The 26,180-nt window shown below is 37.6% G+C and overlaps 1 protein-coding gene across 1 annotated transcript in view; it reads right to left on the bottom strand.

Moving 5' to 3' along the window:
* GPC5 (glypican 5) overlaps positions 1 to 26,180 on the bottom strand; it is a 644,069-nt gene that overhangs the window by 361,677 nt on the left and 256,212 nt on the right. Inside the window, exon 3 of the mRNA XM_040620333.1 lies at positions 13,660 to 14,354. Coding sequence (XP_040476267.1) covers positions 13,660 to 14,354 — 695 coding nt within the window. The remainder of the gene's footprint in view (positions 1 to 13,659; positions 14,355 to 26,180) is intronic.

Raw genomic sequence — 26,180 nt, 5'->3', positions numbered from 1 at the left:
CTCTAGAGATACTGTGATGAACACAAAAGACAGTCTCTGCCCTCTTGGCACTGACAACCAATATAAAATATAAATGAAGAATTAAATAACAGCATGTACGCAAAATGTTATAAAGAAAAAGTTATGGTGTTCCTAGTATATATTACAGAGTTGCCCAACCTTTTCTACAGAGGCCTTGGAAAGCTTTCCAGAGTTAGCAGCACCCAAGGTAAGACCAAAATGAGGAGCGGCATTAGCGCTAGCTGGATAAAGGTGCTGGGGGGCCTGGTTGGAAAGGAGCCTACTTTTAGAAAAACCTAACTGACAAGTGTGTCAAGAGGACTGTATGCTAAAGGGAACAAGAGAACTCTAGCCTGGCTAGAGCAAAGGATTTTTAAGAGTGTGTGAGATGAGGGCGAAGTGGCACGGCCTACAGGGCAGACGTGCAAAGCACTGAAGATCAATATGAAGGCTTTCAGATTTTATTCTAAGGTCAACAGGAAGCCACTAAAGGATTTTAAGCATCATCTATTTTATAGTCTGTTAAGATTATTCTCACGTCTGTGTGGAGAATAGACTAGAAAAGCTACTGTGCTCTGGAGAAGAGAGTGAGTCCACTGTCAGCTCCAACAGTCCAACTGGGTGTCCAGTTGGTATACACCCCATCTCCAGCAATGCCTGGTACACCGCAAACACTCCAAGTGTATTTGTTGGAAGTCTGGATAAATGAATGAAATTCTCTCTTTATTCATTTTTAATCTGACCCCCAAACTTCTCCAATGAGAAAAGCAGTTTTTCAAGGTCAGAAACTTTACTATCTGTGGAGAAAACATCACCTTTAATATATGGGGGGAAATCATTTCACTGAAGGACCTTGAAGCATTAAATGATAAAACGTCTCCAAAAACATTTTTAGTGTGTCATTTGGATGACAAATGAATAGACGCATTGTCCCTCTGAGTTCCCAAAGCCTCAAGAAGCATATGCCAACAAAAAGAACAAATCTATAAATGGAAATTATTCCCTGAAATATGCTGGTTTTCCTTTTGTAGGAGTCAATTTTCAAAATTATACATTATAACTTTTTTTATAACAGCTTTATTGTTATATAATTGATGTACCATAAAAGTCACCCTTTTGAAATGTGCAGTTCAGTGAATTTCACTATGTTGACAGAGATATGCAACCATCACCATTGTGTAATTTTACAATATTTTTATCACTTTCCCCTGCAAAAACAGTCCTATCCACATTAGCAGTAAGTCCTCATTCCCCCATCGCCCCAGCTCCCAGTAACCACTAATCTACTTTCTGTCTCAATGGATTTGCTATTCTGGACATTTCATATGATCAGAATCATGTGATATGTGGTCTTGTGTGACTAACTTCTTTCACATAGCATAATCTTTTCAAAGTTCAATCATATTGTAGCATGCAAAGGTACTTCATTCTTATTTTATGGTAGAAAAATATTCCATTGTAGGGCTATCCAACATTTTATTTATTCATTCAGCAACTGATGAACATTTAGGTCATTTCCACTTTTTGGCTATTATAAACAAAGCTTCCATGGTTATCTATATATGTTTTTAAAAACATGTATTAAGTTCTCTCGGGTATACACCTTAGCCCGGAATGGCTAGGTAACGCAGTCACTCTACGTTTAATTATATTAAGGAGCTGCCTAACTTTTCCGGTGGCTCCACTAGTTTACAATCTCTCCAGCAATGCACAAGTGTCAGATTTCTCCACTGCCTCACCAACACTTGGTATTGTTTCGTCTGTTTTTGTTTTTTCTTTTTCAAATTTTTATTTAAATTCTAGTTAGCTAACATATAGTGTAGTATTGGTTTCAGGAACAGAATGCAGTGACTCATCACTTACATACAGCACCAAGTGCTCATCACAAGTGCCCTCCTTCATACCCATCCCCCATTTAACCCACCCCCCACCCACCACCCCTCCAGCAACGCTCAGTACGTTGTCTATCATTAAGAGTCTCTTATGGTTTATTTCCCTCTCTCTTTTTATCCCCTCCCATGTGTCCGTGTGTATTTTTTCTTAAATTCCACATAAGTGAAATCATATGATATTTGTCTTTCTCTGACTGACTTATTTCGCTTAGCATAATACCCTCTAGCTCCGTCCACGTTGTTCAAATGGCAAGATTTCATTCTTCTTGATGGCTGAGTAACATTCCATTGTAGATATACAGTACATCTTCTTTATCCATTCATCAGCTGATGGACATTGGGTTCTTTTCAAAGTTTGGCTATTGCTGATAATGCTGCTGTAAACATTGGGGAGCATGTAACCTCTCGAATCTGTATTTTTGTATCCTTTGAGTAAATACCTAGTAGTGCAATTGCTGGAAAACACAGTGGTTCTATTTCTAACTTTTGGAGGAACCTCCATACTGTTCTCTAGAGCGGTTACACCAGTCTGCATTCCCACCAACAGTGTAGAGTGTTCTTTCTCTGCATCCTCGCCAACATCTGTTGTTTCCCATGTCGTTAATTAACACTCGTTATTGTTGATTGTTTATATTATAGCCATCCTAGGAGGGGCGTGAAGTGGTATCTTATTGTCTCATTGTGGTTTGATCTGCATGTCCCTAATGACTAATGAAGTAGAACATATTTTATTAGCCACATTTATTTTAGTAGCCACATTTATACTTTCTTAGGAGAATGTCTAAACCCTTTGCCTATTTTTATCAGGTTATTTTCTATTGATGTGTTGTCTAATTGTATTAGACATGTGTTAGACATTAGCTATGTAAACATTAGCTTGGAGAGTATAATACATGAGAGGGATGTCTTACTTGTGAATTTAAAGTAAAGGCTTCTAGTAATCCCATCATGTTCTTGGAATTACACAATAGTTCTAACTTTTTTTCTTTCTATTATCTTTTATCTTTAATTTGTATATTTGTTTCTATTTTGCTCAGATCTCAATTTATTGTTACATGTATGTTGATGCTCTTTGGCATATTTCTAACAGATAGTCATCAGCATTAAATCCTTTATTAACATAAAGTATACTTTTTCATTTCTTGTTTGTTTGGTTTTTCTTTTTTGTTTCCTGTTTTGTTGCTGTCCTGTATTCACCCTTTGGAAATACCCTCTCCAACTCTTTCCTGACATGTTTAGGTGAGCTGATCCCAATTATGGTTCCACAATGGGAAAATGACCCAAAGGTGGCCAGTGAGGGAGTCAGTAACTGCCTCAGGGAAAAGAAGAGGCCCAAAACCAGATAAGCAAAAGCATAGGGAATTTTGACTGATGAGAAATAAGTCGTATTTTTTTTTTCTTGCTAAACTAGAAGGTGATGACCGTAGAAGTTTTATGGTCTACCTTGTTACCACCTAGGGAAAGCCTGCCTGAGAAACAAACCAACATAGACAAAAGTTTCATTGAGAAGTAGACAAGAATCCTGATAACGTTTATGAGGAACTAGATCAAAACAGACTTTCAGTTATCTGTACCATTTGACCTTTTGGTTATATGGTCTAATATCCACCCCTTTCCTCAGGAGGTATTCAGTGAATTTGAGTTCCTGGCACGTCCTAACAATCTTACACATTATAAGAAATAATGTTTGTAGTGCCTTTTTTTCTCAATGCATTAAAGTATCATTTTCAAAAAGATAAAAAATATGCCTCTAAAACTAATATATAAAGAGCTATTGTGAAAGCCTTGTTCAATTCCTTAACGAGGGAGTCAGCTGAGCAATAAAGCTGCTTGAAAGAGATTAGCATTATAGTCAGTGAAAAAAAAAGAACACTGGAATAGTATTCTACTGTTAGAAAAATTAAAAAAAAAATAAGACTAATATTTTTCAGGTAAATAAAACAGTAACTTTGCAGGGTTTTTTTTCTCAATCAGACAAAAATAACTTGTAATTCAACAGGACAAAAATTATTTGTAATGTATTAATCATCTGCAAATTAACATCTAGCTTTACAGAGCATAGTATGGTTTTTAGAGTGAGTAAAATAGTAATTAAAAAAGAAAAAAATTACATATACCTAGTGATAATTCAGGTGCTTTGTCCTAGTAAATCATCAAAAGAGTACAGGATAATGTTTTGCCTTCTTTTCATTTTTTTTTGGATAACTTTTAAAAATATGACAACTTCAATGTGGGAAATTATAACCACACAACATCTGACAATACGGGAGATTATTAGTAGAGTTCTTCTCTATCTGCTTGGATGATAAAGATTTCCTGTCCCTAGATCAAACCTGGAGGAAGGTCACCTTGAAGTGCTTTACTCCTTGCCCAATTGTGATATCCAGCATCAAACACCTACTGTTGATGGATGGACTGATGTGGGATCCTCTTCAAATCAGACTGTCCATATTGTAGAGACAGACACAGCTCAAAGAGAATTTAGGACACATCTTAACACTGACCCTCTCTACCCACCACGCACCTTCCCTGGCTTTCTAGGTCTGTCCCTTTGCCCATTTCCCTTGGGTGGTTTTGCAACAGTGATATCAGTGGCTATAACAGTGTCTCATCTGCTTATACCAGGCTCCAAAGGAACACAGGGAGTGCCTACAAATGGAAGAAGGAACCAGGAAGCTTCAGTTTTAAAAAGTGGGAGGGTCTACCTGTCTCAAAAGACAGCAGCTGAAGGGCCAGATGTCAGCCCCCAGCTCTTCTGGTCCACGCAGGCCCTAACGGCATAGTCTGAGGAGAAAAATGGGAGTGGAGCCCAAGACCCCATGGGTGGATTGCACATTTGTGAAATGTGAAGACTGAAAAGTCCTCTTAGTCCTTCCTTAGTTGTTAAATGTGAAGACAGAGAAGGGAGTAGAGATCCTACCCGGAGACTGTCAGACTGCAGCTCCCATCCTTCCCTGCACACATTCACGGCCAACGAGAAACATACCAAGGGGAGCATTAAGAGTCAGAGTCTTCCCCGATCATCATCAGCTGGATTAGGTCTTCCAAGACAAAATGAAAAGCTTACGGAAGAAGTGGCCAATACTGGGGACATGTAACCCTCCACTGCAGACCTTCCCAAACAAGAATAACTACAGATGTGGAAAGACATTTCCCTGCTTAGTTCCTGGTGCAGCCCAGGGAGACCCCAGGTGGCCAGAGCTGCTGAGTATCTGCCTTGGCCTACAGAGCCTAGTCCTACCACCAGGGCCATGCGCTATGACCACTGACTTCGTGGGTGAAGAGGTGACAAAGGGTGGTAGGCATTGTTTTCTTGTCACTTCTACCACCACCACTGAGGTCTGCCCTGGTTTTTAGGCACTAGGGACATTCTGGGCTGAACTCTCAATGCAGGGCTATGTGGTCTGTTGTGGCCACAAAGTCACGGTAACCTGAGGTGAGCCAACAGTGGCCTTGGGGTCCAGAGGAGTTCCAGTGATGGCCATGATGCTCCATGTAATGCTGATTCTGGGGGCTCCATGACCAGCAGTGGGGGCCCAGCAGCCCAAGGAATACTGTATGAGGTGGTAGTTTTTACAGTCAGAATGGGATTCTTTTTGTGTCTAAAACCCTTTGTTACTATGCAAAGAGAAACAAAGAACTGGTCACCGGAATGTCTGTCCCTCTAGAGTAAAAATATCAAAATCTTTGAGAATTTGTGCCACTTTGTAAGAGAGTTTGGAGGCCCTGAATCAACTATACTAGAAACAAGATTTACAACTTTGTATAAGACATCGTAAACATGAAGACCTTGAATAAAGAGCTAGAAAGCTACCACTCTTTACTTGAGCTTAAACCAGGTACTTCCAGGAAGCATGGAAAAGAGAAAAGTCCAAATGATTACAACTTCAGATGATGGTTGACATTATAAGCAAAGTTAACTCCTTAGAAGAAGCATCAAAGCAAATCCAACACCAAAACAGCCTTCAAAACCCAGCCAAAGAATGGAGAAAAGCTCCAGACAGCACTAAAATGAAGCCTTTGGAGGTAAATTCTAATCTTCAGAGAAGCATAAAGTTGCTTTCATAAGAATTGCAAAAATGGAAGCATAGAGTGGGCAAATTTACTAACGTGAAAAAAATAAGCTCATAAAACTCTGCCCACGGAGTGAGTCCTTAATAAGAAAGAGAGTCAGATCAAACTTCGAGGTAAACACTTGCTAGAGATGAGTAGTTGGGCTGCTGTTCTTGGGGAAGGCAGCAGAGATTGTGCTAACGTGAAATTGGATATAACGAAGGCATCGGAAAATGGAGGCTTCTTGATTGGCAAAGCCAAAGGATTGCCGATTTATGTGACTGAGTTAAGTACCAGTTTACGAACTCTCAAAGAAGACGGGAAAGTAAATGTACACAAAAGTAACTGCAGAAGCTAGAATTCTCAATGCAAAAATCATTAAAAATCATTTGAAAAATCCCCAGCCAGGAAAGCTTTGCTGCATTCAGAAAACACCCAAGTAGAAAGGGAGAGACAAAAAATTGCAACAGAAACATCATTTCTTGAACGTAATCAAGAAAAGGAAACAAAGTTTTATGCATGCAGCATTCAACGTAGACAGCATTTACTCCATTTAAGGTAGAGGAGAATCACGCCAAACCAGCCAAAAACATCAGTGATGCATCTGAACAGCTACACACTTACAAAACTCAATCGAAAATACTTCAGAAAAATTAAAAAGAACCACTGGGTATTATTAAAACCCTCACAGTCCCAGGAGACAAAAGCTCATGTTACTGAGATAAGAGCTCTGTTTGCTCAGAGTAACATCAATAACTTAACAAAGCAAATGCATACATCACACAAAAATTGAAAGAGGAAGAAATTAAAGGTTCTGAAAACTATCTTTCCATTGCTTATTTTCCGAAAAAAAAAAAAAATGCATTTGGCAGAGGCCTGAGACCACAAGCAAGAATCTTCCAGATGGCAGATCCCTGAGGAAGGAGGAGCACTTGGCTGTTAACGGAGGAAATGAAAAGATCCACGCCCAGTATCCACCAGTTGTCAACTCCTAGGCTGCCTCCTGTCTGGCCAACTCCAACCTGAGTCAGCAAGTTCTCCAGAAGAGCCACGCACAGCTGTGTAGTTAAAATAGTGATCCTAACAAGAAAGCCTATAAAGAAGAACTCAATAAAACAGGAGTGAACAGTCTGGAAAGATGTCAGGAAATCGGACAAAATAATAGCCTTCCAATACCTGAAGTTTAAGATGGCCAAGAGTTGGTCCCTATCTCCAGAGCATTACAATCTAGAGTCCATGCACAGCAACTGAGGATGCAAATATTCAATCACTATAAGGATGAATTTTCAAGCAACTAGAACTATCTACAAACATGACAGACCGTTGTTCCAGGAGATATTTGTCCAGATTTTCCTTTATAGATCATCAGATCTTCACAAGACATTTAACAACGATTCCTCTCTTAGGAAATTAAGTAGAAATAAATAATCATGGTTATCAGTACTTATTCTCAAATAATTCAGACTATATTCTTTCTCAGAAAGATAAAATCACAAATTAATCATGCAATATTTTCAAAGTCTTAAGAAATATCTATCTTTAAATTACGCAAGCTTCTTATCTAAAGTGTTCCTAAAAAAAAAAAAAAAAAAAGGCTTACCTCATATGAGGTACATGGGTTGTGACTGGCCCTCACTACTGAAAATCATTTCAACCTTTGGAGACATTATCAAAGGGCGAAACTGGGCATCCCTTTCCCCCATGATCCACAAGTGCAGGGGGGAAATCTCCAAAAGATGAAGGATTCAGATCTAATCAAGCATGTGAAGAAAATTCTTCCCAGCAGAGGCTGACCATGTTATAGAAATATCTCGATATATTGTATTTATTTGAGTAGAAAATCACTGGACAGTCGAACCCTTGACTTGCCTGAAGTCAGAAAACTTCTGCCTCATTCCACAGCTGGAAAGAATTCAGTGGTCCCAGCACTGTGAGGAAAACCCACCAATTATGGCTACATACTCCTGCCACCATTCTGCAACGGTGAGCTCCTTATCACTAAGGGTAGCTAGTGACAACTAACTACTGTGCAGAATTAAGCAGGTGAAAACGTTTTGAAGTAACTTCTGTAGAAGACAATGACTTGGATTGATTGGCCTTTCATGATCTAATGAATCTTCCTTTTCTTATTAGCTTATAGATTTTTCTACTTTCGGTTGGCCCACTTAGATTGGATTCTTTCTGAGATGTCTTTTACTCTAGAAACTTGTATCTTTTCCCTTCAATTGTTACTAGTTGAATTCTTATGACTCCCTTTTCTCCTGTGGAGCTCCAGCTTTACTACTCAGAAGAACAAGTCCAGTGAAAGAATATACTAATCACAAGTTAAACATTAGCCCACCAAATTAAATAAAAATTAGGCAAAGATTAAAATGATATTTTTAAATATATTATGAATGTATTTTCAATGAAGTTGTGCCTAGCTACCCAAAACATTGGTCCATAGGTAATTTATAATCTTTAGTCATAGTCTTTCATTCTATAACAAACACAAAAATGTAAAAGACTTAAAGCTTGTTAAAAAAAAAAAAAGGTGGCTTTGGACATAATGCCTTCTTGGCTTTTTGTTTCTTGTGGAATTGTTGGAGGTTGTCACTGAGAGGATGTGACTGCCAGTTGACATGTGAGCTGGACCCAGGCAACTGGAGGCTCCTAACCTTCTCCCGTGTCCTTGGAACGTATATTGCTCCCACTATTCCAACACTGGAAACCATTTCAAGGATGCACCCTTCAGAGTAATGTGTTGCCTCAACCTTCTTTGTCCTACAATCCCTAGTACACAAAATCGTGTAACACAGTGATTTTTAGGAAACTGTATACCACATTATAAAAAATAGAACAAAATTAGTGCCTTACCAGAAATAATCCAGGCTACTATTTTAATTTTCTTTTTCAATTTATATAGAAGAATATCATTAAGATATTTAAAAACACATGATCAATTTATTATGGTTTCATTTTTAGATGCAGATAAATGTGAATGTGTAGAGAGGAAGTGATGAGGTACAGTTATCTCAACAACAGAGTTTAATTAGAGTGCACTAGTGTGTACAATTCACCTTAAACTCAATTTTGATAGGTATTAAAATTGAAGTGAATAGCTATTCTAAAGTAATTTGAATGCAACCAGCTGAATCTCTACTAAGAGTGCATAGGTAAGAGATGTGAAAAACTGATTATCTATTTAAAAATACAAATGAGGACTTCTACTGTTGGAAATTATGTTTCTAAACCCATTACAGACTTTAAAAAAAAAAAAAAAGCTTTTTGTGGTAGTAATTCCCAAGATAGCGACATAGGAGGCTCCTGAATTTCCCTCCTCCCACAGATGAGCCAATGGACAAAATGTTTTGTACAACTACCCATAAAGAAATTTCCTCTGAAAGAAATCCAAAAACTATCTGAACACATTGGATGGATGAGAAAACACCTACCCCGAAATGGGCAGGAAGGACGGAGACACACACTTGCCATAAATCCCGCCCTCCGCAAAGTGCCATTCAATCCGGAGAGAAACCCCAACTCCCAGCTGTGAAAACAGAGCTTACCAAAATTTATAAGATCCAGCAAAAGCAGTGCTGGTTGGGAAGTTTACAGTGATGAACACCTATAGTAAGGGGGAAAAAGTCACAAATAAACAACCTAGCCCTATAACTTTAGCTAGGGGGAAAAAAGGACAAACTAAGCCTAAAGTTACCAGAAGAAAAGACATAACAAAGATCAAAGCAGAAATAAATGAAATGGAAACTAGAAAAACAACAGGAAATATCAATGAAATTAAGAGCTGCTTTTTGAAAGGAAAAAAGAGTAGCTAGACTAAGAAAAAATAGAGAAGACTCAAATGATAAAATTCTAAGTGAAAGAGGAGACAATGCAACTGACATCACAAGAAATATAAGGAATCATAGAGACTGCTGAGAACAACTTTATGCCAACACATTGAATAATCTAGAATAAATGGATAAATTCCTGGAAACACAGACCTACCAAAACTAAATCATGAAAAAAATAGAAAATCTGAACAGAACAATAATGAGGAGACTGAACCAGTAATAAAACAAAACAAAACAAAAAACAAAAACAAAAACAAAACACAACACCTCTCAACAAAGAAAAGCCCAGGACCAAATTTCACTGGTGAATTCTACCAAATATTTAAATAAAAATGTGATTTTGTCAATTGTGTGCCAATAAAGCTGAAAAAAAATTTTGTTTCTAAAATTGTATAGAATCAATGTTCAGCTGAGTTTCTTAGTAATATTTTTTCCATTTAGAAGATGCTGAAACACTGAAATTAATGCAGGTTCTGGGTTCATTGAATAAGTTAAAATATTAAATTATATTAATAAATAATGTGCTAAATATAATGAATAGTAAAAATATCAAATTTTTATTTACAAAATAAATAAGTGATAACAAGAAATCACTAAATGATTTCTTATATCTATTATTAATATCCATTAATATTATGCAACTCCATAATGTTTTCTGAAAATTCCAGGGTTTTTTCTCATTCATGAAAAACCTTTAAAATTATTTGCCTATATTAAATGACCATTAAAAAAATTTTTAACTCTACACCACATTAGGAAAGGCATATTTGCTTTAGGACCATTTACAACATCAGAGAAACCAACAAAGTATCCATAAAAAATACAGTGTGAGGATAATTAGTAGGATTCAAACATTCACCATGTACAAGACACTCATCTAAGTGTGAAAGCTCATTTTATTCTAACAGAACTCCATGATGTAGGTATTATTGCCCCATTCTCCAAAGAGGAAACTAGAGAGCGATTAATAATCAAATGTGCAAACTCACAGCTAGTAAGTGGTAGAGCAGATGTGAAATCCAGTCGGACAGTAGAGCCAGCGCTTTTAATATCTGTAATTTGCTGACTCTCTGTTAATGTTTTATTAAATTAAGTATTGCCTTAAGCCCCAGAATAATTATAAAATGAAAATACTCTATTGTAAATTAGATTCTGTTTCTCTAATGGCTTATTAAATAGAAGATACTTACAATTTTCTCAAGAAACTGAGAACATTTTTCTTTCCAGTTGAAATTCATCCAACGGAAACATGATACAGCAGATACCTCTATGGATTTCTTAAAGTGAAAATATGTACTTACTGAGGACTAGACTTGGAAGTCCTAGATCTCAGAGATTGCTTTGGGAATGTGAGAAAGTCATTATTTTCTGGCTCTCCAGTAATTTATTTTGAATTTGTTAAATTCACTGATGTGTGAACTGGTTATCGAAGCTTGATAAACAGTTTATAAATCACTTTGAAGTTGGCAGAAATAAATATTAATGAGTCAATTTTCAAGGAATTTAAAGTCAGTATCTCCTTCTTCTGGTGCCTAAGTTTAAAAGAGAATCTCAGTTGTTTGATTTAGAACAGAATCTACAACTTATTAGTAATGATGGATATTTCTCAAGATAATCATAGGACTATTGATTATATCAAATCAAACCATTTGCCTAAAAGAAAAGAATGTTCTTTGTAAATCCAGCACATAGTTTCATATGACAAAAGTTCTGTTTAAAACTTAGTTATAGGGGCAGCTGGGTGTCTCAGTCTGGTAAGCATCCAACGCTTGGTTTGGGCTCAGGTCATGATATCAGGATTGTGAGATCGAACCCCACATCAGGCTCCACACTCAGCAGGGAATCTGCTTGAGATTCTCTCTCTCCCTCTCCCTCTGCCCCTCCCCCTGCTCACCCACTCTCTCTCTCTAAAATAAATAAATAAAATCTTTTTAAAAAAATAAATAAAAATAAAACTTACTTATAAAACACAACAATGGTGATTTTAATCCTTTGAGATACTAAAGTAACTTGCTTCCCTGAGGTTTGCTCAGGGCTGACCTTAGAGTAGGGAAAGAAAAATGCAAGCATTTCCAGGACCAGGGTCTACCAATGTCGGAGCCTTACCAACATTATCCCACCTGAACCATTTCTACCTTCTCCACACCAGACCGAACAGAATCAAAGCATATTAGTAGCTGTCCCAAGCCATATGACAAATGGCTAGCAAACTCAGGATTTGAAAACATGTTTATCTAAGTACAAACCTGTGTTAGTTTAGTGCTTGAAATAAGAAAAACAGATAATTTTCTATGTGATAGATTTTAATGATACAAATAGGCCCTTCAGTTCTCCAAAATACACAATAAAAGGCATTAAAACCTATTTACTTATACATATTAGAAAACTCTGACCCTTCGAGGTTACGTGCCATGCCCCAAATTAATAATCAAATCTGGACTTGATTTCAGCGCTCTTGTGCCTGTCTTCCCTTCCGCAGATACTCAATATCATAATATGAATACTTGTTTCCTAGATCTTATTTCTCATAACTAAGAAATACTTGAGACCTTAAATGTCTTTTATACCTCATTTTGAGTTGGTTTATTATATCCCTCCCAAAAGTTCTGGTGTTTATCTGGTCTCCAGAAAGGAACAAGCTTGCGGAAAGATTCAGACCATTGCATATGGTTGGGAATCTTGTTCATTGTATAAGGACGCCCAGCTGAATAAATCAGAAAGCAGGCATTGAAATCCACCTCACTCTCTACCCACGAAGCCATATAAAGGTGTGGCATGCACGCAAAGAGGGTACCACATCCAATCTGCGTAAGGGCACTTATAGGCTCACACAGGCCCTGCAAAGACCCTGGAAGTTAGGAAGAAAGTGAGGAGATGATTGCACATAAGTATTTTCAGATCCAATATCTACCAGAAATTAATTCAAGAAACTGACCTATAAGGCTAATGATTAGGATATTTATTAATTCAGTAAATTAATTCTGGGGGGGTGGCAGGAGATGCCTCCTCTCAGCACCAAGGAATACAATTTTGTTTGAGGAGAAATGATTTAGGGTAAACATCAGCAACAGGTCCTACTGCACTATATGGGATATGAGAATGTTACTCAGGAGCCTGTGAATATGTAAGAAAATGAGTCTACAGAAGGTGGGAGAAACAGAAAACTCTTGTGCCCTTTTACTTGATGATTTTTTTTCAAACACTTTCTAAAGGCTTCTTGGCAAAGACACCGTGATGTTGCATATAGCACATTCTGAAAAATCACTACATCATCACTGTGACAGATTCTGAAGAGTCTCTGAAGAAACACTTTTGAACATTAAGCTTGTCAAGTCTTCATTTAATGAATATATCATTGGCATTTTCTATTTTAATGCTGAACACCTTTGAAATGCTAACAAGAACTACCCATTTTTTGAGTAACAGGCACCATACTAGGTAGTTTGCATACATATTGTCTATCTTCCCAAAAAAGAATACTCCAAAAGTTACGTGTTACTATTCTCTTTTTATCAATGAGGAGACAGCCTCAAAGAATCTAAGGCATCTGGGAATTACTGGCAGAGGCAGATTCAAATCCCTGCTGGTCCCGATTTTATACCTGCGTCCTCTCTCCCTCACTGAACTGACCCTACGAGAAGGCTTCTACTTAGAAGAGAAAGTGGAAAGTAGCTAACCAAACTTTTACTGTAAGATACAGCAAATACACCTTGACTCAAATATGGCAACCCATGCATTCTGCTACTCTTTCCTGATGGATTAACTTGTTAAGCTGCCATCATTTTAAAATACATAATGATGTGCTTATAATCAACAGAACTTTATGTGGCTAATGCTTGAGTTCTAAGCCATCGGTCAGGAGACGTGGCGTGGCCACTTACCTGCTCCGACAACTTCTGTCCGTCAAGGTGAGCCTGCATCACGGCGTCATGAACAAGCACGTGGAAGTTCAGGAGCACATGCTCGATGTCATATGTTCCGTGCATGGCATCTGACAGCTCTTCCAGCGACCGGATGTAGGCATGCCAGTGTGGATTCAGCTCCGCCGTGTGTGCCAAGCAGCCTCTCACGACGTTGAGGCAGTACCCCATGCAAGGCTTCGTGCGAGTCAGGCCCTGGCAATGAGGGCAGTACTGCATCCTCAGCAGGGCCCTGCCGCACTCTTTGGAGAAGTGCAGATGGTCAGTGGTATTGATGACTTCGATGCCCAGATTCAGTGCCTGCAGAAACGTGCGACTGGGCAGCAGCGATCTCCCCATCTGCCCCATGACTCTTTTGGGAATATTTCCAAATGGGCTAACATCCCGGCGGGCCATCCGGATGCATTCCAAGTATTCCAGGGAACTGTCCGTCACACCAGGGTTAATGAGGTGATTGTAGACGAGAGGGAAAAGACTGTCGAAGAATCTGTTTACGAACTCTTCAGGATTAAGATCTGCACCGAATAAATAGAGCCCCACATCTGTGAACAACTCCTGAACTGAGGCTGCAGCCTCTAGGGCCATGTTCCTATAGGTGTTGCAGAAGAGAATGCTGGTGTAATTCTCGGCTTGTCTGATGAGCGTTTCGAGGGTTTCTGCAACAAAAGCAGAGGTAAAAACACGAAAAGGCTTAGTATTCATGTTAAAACGGCGCGTCTGTCTGCTCCAGACAGTAAATGAGCTTATCGCATCCAACCCACCTAAGGATCCAAATGGGAGTGCTCAGCGGACTAAACCCACTGTAGCTTTCCAAGGATCCTGGCTGGTCAACAGTGGGCGTTAAGTTCTATAAGATATATTTCCTAGAGTCAAACATCTTCAGAAAGTATAGAAATAAAAAAGAAGTTACGGTAGGGTAGTTCCCTAGTTATTTTGTTCCATAGTCATAACCCACCAATGACAGAAGAAAAGTGTCACTGAGAAGATAATTTCCAATGTGGGTTCATTGTTGACAAAAGACTGGCATTAGATGTTTGATTCAACACCTACTGTAATTTTACAGTTTTTCAATATTTTTTTTTTCAGAATGAAAGCTAGTAGTTTGCAGTAGTTACTGCAAAGAGACGCTAAATGCCCACAGGGAAGTCTGATAATCCTCAGATTAGGGGAGCATGATCAAATTAAAAAGAAAGTAAGATATTTCATGGTTCAACAATGCCTTGACTGGCAAACCCTGCTTAGTAGTAGGAAAGTCATGAGTTGTATTTGACAATGACGATAATTGTGTGACCATCTTCTGAACTATGTTCTGTTGCTCTTACCACCTTATCACCCTTAAACTTCACTGTGGGACACTATTTTCTCGCTTAGGGAACTGATGCTTCCAAGTAATTTCTCCATAGAAATAACAGAGCATAATTTATCCACAAATTAAGGAAGGCTATAGTAATTGGCAAGCAAAAGTTATATTTCAAAATGATAGCTTTAGGCAGCAATTGAACACCTTGGATATTCTGGTAATTACATTTTATAATTAGCCTAATTATAATAAATAATGATGCTGGACTGTTATCAATACATAATTAATTGTAAAATACATCAATAAAATTATCTCCCATAACCCCGATCTCATAGTTATTTTTAATTAGGTTGTAAAAGACCACACAGTAATTCAGTAATCAGACCATTGAATATATTATAAAAGGAGATGGAACAACAGTAGAATAAAATGAAATAATAAAAGGCAGAAGCACAGGGAGAGCTACTAATAAAGTGGAACTGTGTCGTGAATATGCCATAGTGTCCTAAAAACAAATAAACAGCAAAACAACAAACCAAACCAAACACCCTTATGAAGAACACAGATAAAATACAGTATCATGTATTCTGATTCTGTTCTGAGACCATTTAATGTTCAGTTTCAAGCTTTAGTGTGATGTATCAAGGTGCCTGCTCTCAACTGAATGTTTGTTCCCTCCCCTAAAAATAATATGTTGAAATCTAATCTCCAACATGATGGCACTTGGGAGTGAGGCCTTCAGGAGGTGATTAGGTCATGAGGGTGAAGCCCTCGTGAATGGGATTAGCGCCTCTACAAAAGAGACTCTGGAAAGCTCCCTGGCCCCTTCTGCTATGTGAGGACACAGTGAGATGACCATCAGGGAACCAGGAAGGAGGCTCTCGCCAGACAATGAATCTGCGAGCAGGACGAGATGATCTTGCACCTCCCAGCCTCCAGAACTATGAGAAGTAAATGTTTTGTTGTTTATATAAGGCATCCGGTATTCTGTGACAGCGGCCTGGACTAAAAAGTATATCTACCCCATCATCAAAGGCAACAGCTTTTATTTTTTAATTTTTTAAAGCTTTTATTTATTTATTCATGAGAAACAGAGAGAGAGAGAGAGAGAGGCAGAGGGAGAGGCAGGCTCTCCGCAGAGCAGGGAGCCCGATGTGGGGCTCGATCCCAGGACCGTGGGATCAGGACCTGAGCCACAGGCAGACACTTAACCAACTGAGCCATGCAGGTGCCCTAAAGGCAACAGCTTTTAAAGGTGGTTGTGACTCTGTTGCAACACAGAGTACTTACTTCACACTCTAGCTTATTAAGGAAGCAGGACTCCTGTTATCTCTGCATCTCCAGTGCCCACCAGAATGCAAGCTCTCTACTATGCACTCAATAAAAAGGTGAGTGAAGGAAGGCTTCAAGTGAGATTAGCTGCTCTGCCAAGTGAGATCGCCTCACTGACCAGGCTGGGTGAGGAAAGTTCTGGTTGCCAGGTCTCTGCACCGGGGTTTGCAACTCAATGGGTCTGTTTTGGTTCATGAGTCTGCATTTAACCAGCAGCCTCCAAGATTCTTTCAACCTAGCCAGTATTTGAAAAACTGGACTTGCAGATAATCTATAAAATGTTCTCTCTGCATTTATAGAGTGCTTCAACAAGCCTTCCACCAAAATAGTCTGACCCCACAGCTGCACTCTGCTTTCAGAGACCCTCAAGAGTGAGTGTGAAAAGTGAATTAAACCTGTGGTTGGAAATAGAATAAAACTGCTAAGATTATATTTTTCTCATTAATACAGGCTCGTGTCTCTCAGCAAATTGTGTGTGGCCAAGAATTATGAGGTAGGTTGCAAATGAGATTACTTGCCAATAATTTTTTTTTTTTTAAGATTTTATTTATTTATTTGACAGAGAGAGAGACAGCCAGGGAGAGAAAGAACACAAGCAGGGGGAGTGGGAGAGGAAGAAGCAGGCTCTAAGCGGAGGAGCCTGACGCGGGGCTCGATCCCAGAACACCGGGATCACGCCCTGAGCCCAAGGCAGACGCTTAACGACTGCACCACCCAGGCACCCTGATTTGCCAATAATGGTTAAATAGCAATGTCTGAAATTTTTTTTTAAGATAAAATAAGGATAGAGTTAAAGATACCAATACCACAGGCACGCTTACATACTTTCCACCAGTTTTTCTAAGGTGCATGCCGTAGACGTGATTGTGACTGATGCCCGCCAAAGATTCTCAGTGCAATAAAGGTTGAATGCTACCCCAGGAAATACAAATGTTCCATCTGATTTCTGCCAACTCTAAGTGATGTTCAAACACAATTTTTTAAAGTAAAAAATAAAATGTTTCTTTATAAATTCCAGTCCCGGTAATTTATATCTTATAATGATTCAGGAATATATGGAATTCATCTTTTTAGCTGCTATAACAAATAGGTTTTGCAAATTAACGTACTCTGTGAAAGCAATATGGAAAAGGAGATATTTAATGTTTATAATTTTTATTTTTATTTTATTTCAGACTAGTTTTCCTCTGATCTTTTAAACAAAATAACTGCAGATGTATAAAAATGTTAGGAATCCTATTACAGTAACATTTTAAAACTTGTCTCTGATGTTGTAAAAATTAAAATTTTAGTTTTCGTGACTACATATTGTTTTTGCTAACCTTTGAATAAGAGCTGACATGTGACCAAATACCAACATTCTGATTATTTCCTGAATATCTAAACACAAAATGGCCTTTTAAGATGGACTGTTCTGCAGTAGTTTCTCAGTATGCTATTAACTCATCGCAATATAAAGATTTTTCTTTCAATCTGTGTTAAATCTGATATTGACACATTCCAGTTAGTTGAATTACCTAAACATGTGTTGGTATTTTTGAATGTGTATATTTGTGATCCTGAACATTTCTTTTTTTTTTTTTTAAAGATTTTATTTATTTATTCGACAGAGATAGAGACAGCCAGCGAGAGAGGGAACACAAGCAGGGGGAGTGGGAGAGGAAGAAGCAGGCTCATAGCAGAGGAGCCTGATGTGGGACTCGATCCCAGAACGCTGGGATCACGCCCTGAGCCGAAGGCAGACGCTTAACCGCTGTGCCACCCAGGCGCCCCCTGAACATTTCTTAAATCTGATGATGAAAACAGTAAATAATTGTTCTATATACATTTGAATCTTTAATGATTGGAGATAAACATACTTTTATGAATTTTTGATCCTAATATAAAATGTTAATATATAAGCACTTATATTAGAAACTGAACAATCTAGAGGCCAATCCCCTGATTGATTTTGTTAAATTTTTTTAAAAGAAAAGTTGGTAAAATCAGAAGCTGAATTTACTAAAATTAGTTGTTTGTGATAACTGTGAATTTGCAAACTCATCACTTTGTTCTCCTACTATGTTTTCCAGAGTTGAGTGTTTCCATTTATGGAATTAGTATTATGATTTTAACAAGAATTTAAACTTGTCGAAAGGATTGTTAAATAAACAAAATATCTTACTGTTGTGCAAAAGAATAATTCACAACAAAATCAGTATTCATAAATGCAAGGTAGGGTAGATGCTAGACAATTTGTCATGTCTACTTCATTATTAAAGAGAAGCCATACTGTCCTTTCATTACAAAGTTTTAATAAGCAAAAAATACCCCTCACCTAAGCTAAATAATAGTGTTCTGTTGATGTGCCAAAAATTATAACACTTACTAAAAATAAATAAACATTTGCTAGCCTTGCTTAAGGAATTTAAGAAACAGACTAGGGAATAAAAATCATCTTCTTTTGTTTTTCATTGAGAATGTCAATAAGCTCTTCTTTCCAGTGCTATCAGATCAAGTCTACCAAGGTAGGAAACTTCCAACTTTCCTTTTAATGCCTAAGAGTGGTAGGTTGAGTAAGAAGCTGCAATCTAATTACTGATTGAATAAAAACATAATTTCCCCCAGCTTTACAAGAGAATTTATGCATCATCGCATTAAGTGGAAGGTGAAGTTGGAATACATGAAGCTGATCTGCATCACTTCAATTTTCAACATTAACATTCTGTCAAGATTTAATAACAAAATACCTACGACTAGAAACTTACATCAACTTTTTCAGCCCACATTCCCTTTAGAGACATTTTATAGTACATTCAAATGACACTCAAACTAAAGATTTAAACTTAAAATACAACTGGTAGAGATAAAACAAGGTGATACGGATTTAAAATTAAATTTGACAAAGTGTGAAGACTGATATGCAGGTAGTTTTTTACAATGGGAGAAACAATATTCATGGGGCTTTTACTGCTTTAAAGAGAAACAGGATTTCAAAATCTAATGATCATGAAATAACTGTTATAATAACTTTCCCTGCATGAGATGAATAGACATTTTATGACCCATTTCATATTTTTATTATTTTTGATATATGAACATTTTAGGATACAAAGTTTTAAGTGTCTATTACAATTTAAGACCCCAGATATTCTCAAACACAGCAATGAAATAGATTAAGAAAGATTAAATCATATCAACTGTGGATAATCAGATGATCTTACAATGTGTACCTGGGTTGAAGAGAAATTTTCAGAGGAAATTTACATATTTGTGCCTTCCAATTCTCAAGTCACAAATTCTGTTGCTATCACAGATAATTCCTTACTACCCTGCTACTTCAGAGCTAGTTTGTGCCAGAAATTATCTTTTCCTCTGTAGTGAATTCTCGATACATGAGTAGATAGGTAGAGACAGGTAGACCATTTTAATAGCAATTTCTCAACTAGTTTTTATCACATACATATAACAATGAACTGTTATTCCTTCTCCCTTTCTTATTGAACAAAAATGCCTTCCAATAATTTTAATATGGTCACATTAAATAATTCCTTTAATTAGCAGAAGATCATCATAGCCACTTCTGAAGATACGCATATTTAAGTCAAAGAAGCAATTACCAATTTCTACAGTAACGAAGTTTTTATATTGAATTCATCCCTTTGACATTTGCATATTTTGTCAACTTTTTCATAAAAATAAAATGTGTAATAAGTTTTCTAGAATATTAATTTAATGACATATTTTTAAATGTTATACAGTATGATTTATAATATCATTCCTCAGAAATTAGTCATCTATACAAATAAATAGTAAGTGGATATTAATCTGTATCACCAAAATTAACATATTGGTAATTAATCTGGTTTCCTTGGACAAGCACTGCTTGGAAAAATACTTTCTCAACTTTTCTCTTCCTCATTTCCCTCCCCACTAATTCGGTTATCATGGCACTTCACATTTATTACTAATATTATTTTATAATCATTTATGTTCTGAAAATCAATTTATGAGTTCAGCAAGGATTTAAACTCATTTAAGCACTTATGTAACAGATGAAATCAATGCAAAACAACTCACTGTAGATTTATTCATAAGTTATTGTGGGATGAAGAATTTAAATCAAATCTAATAATTTTTAAAATAAACCCAGAAACAGGGGTGCCTGGGTGGCTCAGTCGGTTAAGCATTTGACTCTTGATTTTGGTTCAAGTCATGGTCTCAGGAATATGGGATTGAGCCCTGCATCTGGCTCCCTCAGCACAGAGTCTGTTTGGGATTCTCTCTCTCCCTCTCTCTCTCTGCCCCTCCCCCCACTTGCTCACGCTCTTTCTCTAATAAATAAAATCCTTAAAAATAAGTAAATAAATCAGAAACACAATCTAGAAATATAGAACTGTCATATAAAACAGTTTTTTATTTACTGATTTATATCATCTTCTACTGTTAATACAAAACTAAAAAAATCAATATCCTTTATTGGTGGGTCTTTTTCTTTTTTTTTTTTTTCTTAATTCCATGCTCTAACACATTTGTCTCCTTCACTTAAACAAAAACCTTTATGTCACTCTACTTCATAATCCCATTTTCTCTTTTTGATAGCTCAAGAAAATAAGGATGTTATATTTTCAGCTTTTAGAGTGACACATTGACCATTCCTTCTTCAATGTATTCAAATCCAACTGGTGTTTTTTGTTACTCATTATTTTATTCATCTATTAAACCATTATTTTTGAGCACCTGCTGTGGACCTCAATACTAAAGTTGAAAAAGCCATACAAGTTTCTACCCTCATGAGGCTTAGAATCTAAAGGACAGGAAAATATAAAAGCAGACATATAAATATGACTTATTAAGTAAGTATTATAGGAAAAAAGATTAAAGGGTAGAAAGTGATAAGATCACTGTTTTGGAGGGCTCTGAGTCAATTTGTCTATAATCAACTCATTAGCACCCAATCAAAAGTAAATTCCCTGATGAACCTATTCCCAAAAGCAAACTTCCTGAATTTACCAACTATATCCAAATTACCCAAACTATATGTAATAGTTGGTTATTTGGCACATTAAAAAATTAAGTTGGCAAACTGGTTTGAGCAAATTGATTTTCTATGGATTGACCATTTAAGATAATGTGAGCAGGAAAGCCTCCACTGAGGAAGCAACATTTGAGTAGAGACTTCAATAATGAAAAAAGCCAGCCATGAGCAGATGGGGTGTGGTTAGCAAGTTCGTAGGAAATAGAATGCAAGGTTCTGAGGTGTGAAGAAGCTTGCTGCCTAAAAAAACTGAGGAAAGGCAATGTGATTGGAGAACAGTGAGAGGAGGGGAGAAAGATCAGAGAAATCAGAACAGCCTCACAGACATGGTAAGGAGTTTGTACTTTATACGTGGAATGAGAAGCTACTGGAGAATTGTATGCATGGAGGAACGTGATCTGGTTTGTATATTGAAGGATCATGGTGGCTGCTGTGTGGAGGATGGACTGTTGGGACAACGACAAGAGAGAAAACAGGGAGTTGAGTTCATGAGTTATGGGAACAGTAAGCATGACAGACGCTGTGGGCTGGACTGGGGTAGGAGTGGAGTAAGCTGCAAAAAGTCATCACATTGACCACATGCATTAAGTGATATCCAAAGGGACTTGCTGTAGTATGGAGGGAGATGCAGGGAAAATGGGTAAATGAAGGCTACCTCTGAAGCCTCTGTGTCAGCAGATGGGTGCACAGCAGTGCCAATTACTGAGATAGGCATGTCGATGGAGGCGCCATGTTTGTGTGCGGTAGGAGCTGGAAATTCAAAGTTCTATTTTGGACATGTTAAGATTGAAATATCATTAGAAATTCAAATAAAGCTTCTCAGTACAGAGTTGGATAAAATAATCTGTGTCTCAGGGGGAAAGTGGAGCCCAGTGACATAGACCTGAGATTGACAGGCAAGGAGAGTCAAATCCTGGTACTGGATGAAATAACCAAAGAAGGGAATACAGGGAAGAGTGCAGAGATGCAGGAAAAGAGGAGCAGCCCAGCAAGAAGAAGGAAATAAAAAGCCCAGTGACATAAAAAGAAAATCGGGAGAGTGAACTGTGCCAGAAAACAAGGGAAGAAAATGATTCAAGTAGAAGGAAGTCATCCATCATGTCAAATGCTATTAAGAGGTCAACTGAGATGAGGAATAACAACGGACAATGGGCACTGATGAGAGAGAGGCTCTTACTGACCTTGACAAGAGCCGCCTCAGCAGAATGTGAGCACAAAAGAGAACAGGAATTGAGGCAATATATAGATAATTCTCTTGAAAATCCTTGCTATGATCGAAGTAGAGAACCAGGACAGGCACGGGAGGGAAACGTAAGGTCAAAACTATTTGTTTTAGGAGGAGGGAGAATTTATTGGATGTTCATATGCTGATAGGAGCAATTTGATCAACAAATAAATACTGATGGTTGAGGAGAGGGATAGGAACTGTTGGAGGAAATTCTTTGAATAAACAGAAGAATGTAATCTAGGGCATGTGTAGATACAAGGATACTGGCAAGACAGTGGATGTTAAAGTTGCCAAGGATGGTAATAAGAGAAGCGAAGAGAGAGAGGGTGGGTTGGGTAATAAAATCTTGAGCTGATAAGGGAAGATAACCAGAGGTCTGATGAAGGACAGTCTGGAATATTAGTGTGTACTGAGTCTTCCAGCAAGCATGTCCAAGGGGATTTTCTTGAGAAGGGAGCAATGATGTGGATCAAGGAACACACTCCCCCCAACCACAGAAGATGTTTGTAGCCATTTCCTATTACTGTTGTAATGAATAACTGCAAAATCAGCAGCTTAAAACAAGAGAAATTTATTCTCTCATCGTTCTAGATGCCAAAAGTTAAAATCAGCACCACCAGGCTGAAATCACTATAGGCCAGGCTGAACTCCCTCCAGAAGCTCTAGAAGAATCTATTCCTTGTCTCCTCCAGCTTCTCATGCCCACTGGCATTTTTTGGCATGTGGGTGTGTAAATCCAGTCTCTGCCTCGTAGTTATATTATCTTTTCTGTGTGTATTTCAAATCTCTGTATCTCTTTTAAGGATATATGTGGTAGCTTTAGGGTCCAGCCAAATAATCTAAGAAAATCTCCCCATTGCAGGATCCTTAATTTAATCACATCTGCAAAGACCTTTTCTTCAGATTTATAGATACAGGGATCAGTCCCTGACATATCCAGAGGCCAATAGTCAACCTACTCTAATACTGATCATAGAAGACAACGATGTCTACACTTGACTTGCAAACTCAGGGGACAAATATTCTAGTCTTGGCTCTTCTATCAACCAATCATATGAGCCATTTAACTTCCCTAACATCAATTTTTTCTTAATAAAATAGGTATCATAGTGTCAGTTCTGACAGACAGAGTATCTGTGAAATTGAAATGAAATAAAGTACATGATGATGCCTGGTGATCTCTCCCCCTGTGTTTACATCCTGCACTGGAAAGATGTTTTAAGAATGATTGTAACCTCCTCCCTTTCCGGAGGGATTAGAGTTCCTCTGAGACAGGGCACATGTCCTGTTCATCTTTACGTCTCCCAACCCTTGGCTCACTGGAAGCCTCACTTACATTCTGATAGGTGTAGGTTCAAATCCACAGTGAAATATTAGTTATGTGACTACAAATTTTCTAACTTCCCGCACCTCATTTATTCTCATCACAGAACAGGTAGAATGACACTTTCTATCTGATATGGTGGCAGTGATGATTACATGAATTTGTACATGCACACACCTTCCTAGCGCCTGCAGGTGGAAAGTGCTCAAAATACATTAAGGAATCCTACTACTGATACTCTCTCACTTCTGCTATATACTTGCCATAAGCTAGATGCTTTATTAAATTCCTTTGGTAGGGGCACTGGGTGGCTCAGTCAGTTAAGCATCCGACTCTTGATTTCCGCTCAGATCATGATCTCAGGCTCGTGAGATCGGGCCCCATATCAGGCTCCGCACTGGTGTGGAGACTGCTTAAGATCCTCTCTCTACTCCTCCCCTCTCCCTTTCTAAGAAAAAAAAATATTTTGGTAAATTAATTCACTTTGTTCCCCAACCCAAGGTGTAGGTACTCTTACTATAATAACAATTAAATAAATAATAAATTACTAAGGTTATAATAAATATCAGAAGTCTGATAAATAACAGTATGGAACACTACCATTGTGTAGTGAGTCTGGTGAACATAATTATAGACTGAATATAATCATAATAGTAGTATTATAAATAATTAATTATTATTAGCATCCCATTTTAAAGATAATCAAGCTTAAGCACTGAAAATATAAGTGATTTCTTAAAGTTTGCTCAAGTAAGTGACTTTCTATATTTACATAGAAAGGAGAAGAGCCTGTAGCTAAATCCAAGCTATCTGGCTCCTGAGTCTAGGTTCTGAACTATTAGGATATGGAGGCTCTTCACAAGGCTGAAAGACTATTTAAATAAGCTGAAAAGGGGCCATTTGGTAAATAAACCAAAAATAAAACAAAACTTTATATATCTGGTTAAATGCAGAGATTTCACTGTTAATTCAGTACCTTGGGCCATCACATGTGGTATATAATCCAAATTAGCCATTATAATTTTCCTTTGTTGGGAAATTAACCAATATTATTAACATAGCAAACATAAATGAAGAGAAATCCCCACATGTGTTGTGTTGGAGTCTAAACAGCTGAGGATTTTCCAGTATTTGTCATTATTAACTGGAAAACTCATCCTAACCTCTGGGGAAAAAAGGATGCCATGTAAGATCGTTATTACCGAATAAGGTGGAGAAGGAAATAAACACTCTTGCTCTTCAACTCCGACACCCCAAGAAAGTCTGTATTTGAAGAGATGGTAAAGGAAGTTGTACTAAGGTTCAGCTAGAACAAGAAGGTCAAGTTTCACTCAGAGAGAAAGGCTGAGGATACAGGGATTTTTGCTGGTGATGGTCCATAAATTCTGTCAGGGAACAGTGGAAGATTCAGGTGGGCAGAGAGAGAAAACTGAATGGTTCAGATTAAAGGCTACACTGGGCCACTGAAATGGCTCAAGGTTTCTATAGACCTCTAGCCACTGAAATGGCTCAAGGTTTCTATAGACCTCTAGCCACTGAAATGGCTCAAGGTTTCTATAGACCTCTAGCTAACCAAATGCAGTGACTTCTTTCCAGGACTCACTCTTCTGGGTACGTCAGCCCCTAAAACTGATGGCATTGATTCCCTTACATCCTCTACAGGGGATTTTTTTTTTCTTTCACTCATTCCTCTAAAACCTAGGCCAGTTTTGTTTTTGTTTTGTTTTGTTTTTTCCCAAAGCCCTGGTATTTGTTTCATATGATCTCATTTAAGATATAACAACACTTATACAATATCAAATGAAACTTCCAAGCTAATGACCCCCAAATGTACATATGTTACTCAGTGATTCCCAAAGGTTTTGGTCTCAGAATCCTTTACATTCTTAAAAGTTATTGAGAAACTTGTAAAGCTTTTGTCTTGGAGGGTTACATTTATAGATATATACCATTTTATAATAAAAAATGGTAACTATTTAAAAATATTTATTCATTCCACTTAAAAATAACTATCACAAACTTATTACATTAGAATAAATTATATATTTTGTGAAAAACAACTACATTTTCCAAAACAAATAGTGTGAAGAGTGGCATGATTTTACATTATTGTAAATTTTATTAATACCTGACTTAATCAAAGAGAGCTAGATTCTCATATCTGCTCCTGGATTTAATTCATTTCAATATGTTGTCTCGGTCAAGATATATGGAAAAAAATCTGGGGTGCCTGGGTGGCTCAGTCAGTTAAGCATCTGTCTGCGTTTGGCTCAGGTAGTGA

The sequence above is a fragment of the Ursus maritimus genome, unplaced genomic scaffold (assembly GCF_017311325.1).
Source record: "Ursus maritimus isolate PB19 unplaced genomic scaffold, ASM1731132v1 scaffold_10, whole genome shotgun sequence".
NCBI classification, from domain to species: Eukaryota; Metazoa; Chordata; class Mammalia; order Carnivora; family Ursidae; genus Ursus; species Ursus maritimus.
Note: the sequence above shows the minus strand (reverse complement) of the source record. Positions and strands in the feature narration are given on the sequence as shown.